A 3,887-nucleotide genomic window follows, 5' to 3' on the forward strand; every position below is an offset into this window, starting at 1 on the left:
CAGGCGGGGGGGGGGGTGTGGGGGGCCGGACGGGCGCTGACGGCCGCGCTTCTTCCCCAGAGAGCCCGGTGGGCACGCTGCTGCTGGAGAACCCGCCGGGCCACCGGCACCTGACCTACCCGGGCCTGCTCCACGAGGCCGCCAAGGTGTTCGGCCTGCGCAGCCGCAAGCTCAGGCTCTTCCTCAACGAGGCCCAGACGCAGGGTGAGAAAGCGCCGCGGGCGGCCCCGACACTCCTGCAGGCTCCACCTCAGGCTGCACGGACGAGGGGGAGCGCCACGCCGGGGGCTCTGGGCCGCCTCTTCTGGCCCTGTCTGTGAGGCAGCCCTGGGGTGTGGGCCGGGGTCAGGGGCACCCGAGTTCAAATCCTGTCTTAGATGGCTTTTCCTCAACGTGTCATTTCTCCTGCCTTGGTTTCCTCCACTGTAAAGTGGGGGGGATGCTAGCACTACCCCCGCCAGGGTTGTGGGGAGGCGTTAGCGCTGTCTCCCCTCCGCACGTGGGCCAGTTTCTCAGCGAGCATCAGACAGATGCCCTCCACTGACCACAGCCTGACCAGAGGGCCTTGAAGGGCAGGCCCACAGGTCCGAGCCTGCCTCAGCAGAGGTAGAAGCAGGCTGTGACCCGGGCCTGGACGAGAAATGCTGGCATTGTGCCGCAGGGTCACCGAGGGCCCCGGAGGACTGAGAGCTGAAACACCCCCCCATTTGACAGAAGAGGAAACTGAGGCCCAGGGCTGGGGAAGGATCTGGCCAAATTGCCCAGCTAGGGAAATAGGCAGCTAGATTTGAACCCAGGACACCCGAGCCTAGATTCAGCCCCGCCACCATTCCTGCGGGCACGGAGGGGGCGGCGGGCAGGCGGGCGCTGATGGGCCGCATCTTTCTCCCCGCAGAAATCACGGAGGACGTCTCCATGAAGTCTCTGAACACAAAGACGGTGTACGTGGACGTGCTGCCCACCACGGCCGAGTGCTGACGCCCGCTGCGGGCACGGCCTTCTCTCTGCCCCTCGTGCCAGGCTCTCCTCTGCCACCTCCCCCTGCCGGGCACAGGGCCGTCTGCCCGTTGCTCCCAGCTCGTCCAGAAAATAAATGTGGCCCCGAGAGCGGCCTCGTGTCTCTGGTGACGGCATTCTGGGGCTGGTCAGCCTGGGGGGTTGGGGGGGTGGGCAGGGACTCAGGTCCGATGCCAAGGGAGCTGGCACAGGGCAGCCCTCGTGGGATCCCGTCTGTGAAGTGCTTAGCGCAGCCTGGCACCCAGTGGGCGCTTCCTTGATACCAGGGCCCTGGCGAGCTGTGATGCCACAGTCCGGGCTGCGGCGGAGCCTCCATTTGTGCCCACATACCTCTTGTGCCAGCTGAAGGTGGCCGTGGTGGGAGAGCACCCAAGGTGGAGCCAAGGGGAGGCCCCCCCCCCCCAGGTCCAAGATAGGGCAGCACAGGGTGGGGACAGTTTGTTAACCGAGGCAGGCCTTCAGGCCTCGGTTTCCCCATCTGTCCAAGGAGGCTCTCCTGGCTCCCAGCACCTGACTTGGGCCCTGCGACCCCATCGTGGAGCTCTGGAGAAGGGAGCCCCCTGCGGGGCCAGGGCTGGAAGGCAGGTTGGGGGACTGATGGGCACCTGCCCAGAGTCGGGTCCCAAACAAGCGTCTGGGAGAAGGGGCGTCTCCAGGAGGGCAGGAAGGGGATGAGCTCCCCGTCTGCCCAGGAGAGCCAATGCCCAGCAGGGAAGGGAGAACAGCGCCGGGGCAGAGCCTGGGGGTGCAGGGCAGGAAGGGCCATGATCAAGGGTCCAGCCTAGCTCCACACATCCATCTTTTGTCCGAACCTGCAAAGGGCCAGAGCGAGGTCCGAGAAGGGGTCACCCCAGAGGCCTGGGAGCCAAGATTGCTCGGGTCATCCGCAGGGGCACAGGCTGGTCAAGGTGCCAGCTCTGGGATCTCCAGTGGGAGCATGGCAGCTAGCATTGGCACAGGCTGGTCAGGTGCCAGGCCCAGCGCTTGGGCAGGGTTGTGGGGGTGCGCCGTGCCTGCCCTCGGGGTGCTTAGGAGTCCGGCAGGGAAGGCCACAGCAGTGGGGGGGCTGCAGTGCCAGGGGGATGGGCCAGGCACAGACAACAGCCACAGGGGAAAGGGTCTTGGGGTGGCCTTGGGCCGGGCTTGTGCCCCAGCCTCAACGCCTCCCCGAACCTCCGTTTTCCCATCTGCAACATGGGGGTAAAGGCCCAGTCCCTGAGGTTGTCAGAAGTGAGGTTCTCCGTCTGAGAAGCGGGTTCTAGAGTTTGTGTCCCCCTCCCCCCAGCCCGGGAGAACCACTCGGATTCCTTTATCCCAGAGGAAGCTTTATTGGGGTCGTGGCTGCTGTGGGAACATTTCAGTGGTGTGTCCCCGGCTCCACGCTCCGGGGCTCCCCTCTGAAGGGCACGCTGAGCCCCGCGGCCCCTCCTCCCAAACCTGATCCTGGCCGAGGCCTCCGTTATGGTTCTGGGAGGTCTTGGCGGGAGGGCATGCAAGGCGCCGGGTCAGGGAGTACTTCCTCCTGTCCTGAGCCGTCCTTGAGAGTGGATGTAGTGAGCTCCCCAGCAAAGTTGGGACCTTTCTGCCTAGGCTTCAGGTGGGCCTGTAGAGGCCCAGCCTCCTGGCGGCCTCGGAGACCCGGGGCACTTTTCTCTTTGGGAAAGGGTAGTGGCTCGCCCCTCGGGCATCAGCAGGACTGGCTGGGGGCCCAGAAGGCTCTTTCTGGGGGCCCTGCTTGCGGGGTGCCTCCGTGCCAGTGCCTTCCACAGGAACTTGGGGGGCCCCAGTGGCTTGCCCATCCTTCAGAAGAGACAGAGTCTCCCAACAGCTGGCATGGCGAAGCCGGTGGATGGCCAAGTGGGTGCGCCATGGACCCTGGATGCCCTCCGTGCCCAGCATCTCCAGCCTCCCCCCGGCCTCCGGCCCCGAGCCTCTCGTCTCCATCTTGTTACTGCTGCCAGCGCTGCTGCTTTCACCTGGGGAGGTAACGGAGAGCTGAAGCCCCTCACGAGACCCAGGCCCAGCCCCCTCTGCCTGCTTCTTCCCTTTGAGGAACCCCCGAACTCCTGGGGGGCAGGGGCTGTGCTTGGCACGACGGCTGGCACACGGCAGGGACCTAAAACTTGTGGCCATACCGAGGAGGCCCGCTAGGCCACGTGCCCGGCTTGGCAGGGGCCGCGATGGGCCTCAGGAGCGCCTGCACAAGGATGATTCGCGGTCTGCCTGCTCAGGCCCCCTGGCACAGGCCCATTGGCCCACCGTCCCTCCCCCTTGGGTGCCCGGTGTCACCTGCTGCCCGGGCCGGGAAGGGGCAGGGCAGAGCCTCTGGGGCCCAGGCCATCTTCCTTCCTCAGCCCCGGCACATGGGGCCAGCTTTTCGCCCATGCCGGGGCCTGCGCCCACCGCCGGAGGCAGCGTGTCCCAGGCGGCTGTGGCCTTGTTCACCCAAGATATGGGCTCCTCCCCTTGCCTGGGGCAGTTCTGGGCTCCAAACCGTTCACCCATGTGACCACTGAACAGATGCCAGCCTGGAACAACTCAGAAAGGCTGGCAAAACCAGTGATGCCAGGTGGACGAGAGGCCGGATCCGGCCTGGGCGTGGAGGCAGGCAGAGCGCTCTCCACAGGGTTAGGTCCCTCCAGGACCCTCTCTGCCAGCCTCAGATCTAGCCCTGGGCCCTGGCACCGATGAGGGAATCCTACCCACTGGCACCCCCTTGTGGGGCCTCAGCCTCCCCCCAGGGAGCAGGGAACCTCCTCCTCCTCCTCCCATGGCCCGGCCTTACCTGGTCTGACGAGGCTGCCACAGGGGGGCTGCAGCCTCTGCTCCTGTGCCAGGCTCTGGTGCCCCGGGAGAAGGCCCCGTTTCAT

General features: G+C 66.1%; 2 protein-coding genes across 14 annotated transcripts in view; one reads left to right on the top strand and one right to left on the bottom strand.

Moving 5' to 3' along the window:
- The window catches only part of IARS1 (isoleucyl-tRNA synthetase 1), a 31,305-nt gene extending 30,172 nt beyond the window's left edge, over positions 1–1,133 (top strand). For 11 of the 13 annotated variants that reach the window (XM_044659796.1, XM_044661855.1, XM_044667755.1 and 8 more), the window contains 2 exons: positions 61–204; positions 896–1,133. In XM_044659796.1, coding sequence (XP_044515731.1) covers positions 61–204; positions 896–978 — 227 coding nt within the window. In that variant the 3' untranslated portion in view covers positions 979–1,133. The remainder of the gene's footprint in view (positions 1–60; positions 205–895) is intronic. The other 2 variants (XM_044667015.1, XM_044668550.1) reach the window with 2 other exon arrangements.
- A 1,224-nt stretch (positions 1,134–2,357) lies between these two features.
- Positions 2,358–3,887, bottom strand: C1H9orf152 (chromosome 1 C9orf152 homolog). Its single transcript, XM_044659947.1, has 2 exons — positions 3,803–3,887; positions 2,358–2,993 (listed from the first exon to the last, which is right to left on the bottom strand). The coding sequence occupies exons 1-2, from the start codon at positions 3,885–3,887 to the stop codon at positions 2,611–2,613; spliced, it is 468 nt and encodes a 155-aa protein (XP_044515882.1). The 3' UTR covers positions 2,358–2,610.

This window comes from Gracilinanus agilis, chromosome 1 (genome assembly GCF_016433145.1).
Source record: "Gracilinanus agilis isolate LMUSP501 chromosome 1, AgileGrace, whole genome shotgun sequence".
Taxonomy (NCBI): Eukaryota; Metazoa; Chordata; class Mammalia; order Didelphimorphia; family Didelphidae; genus Gracilinanus; species Gracilinanus agilis.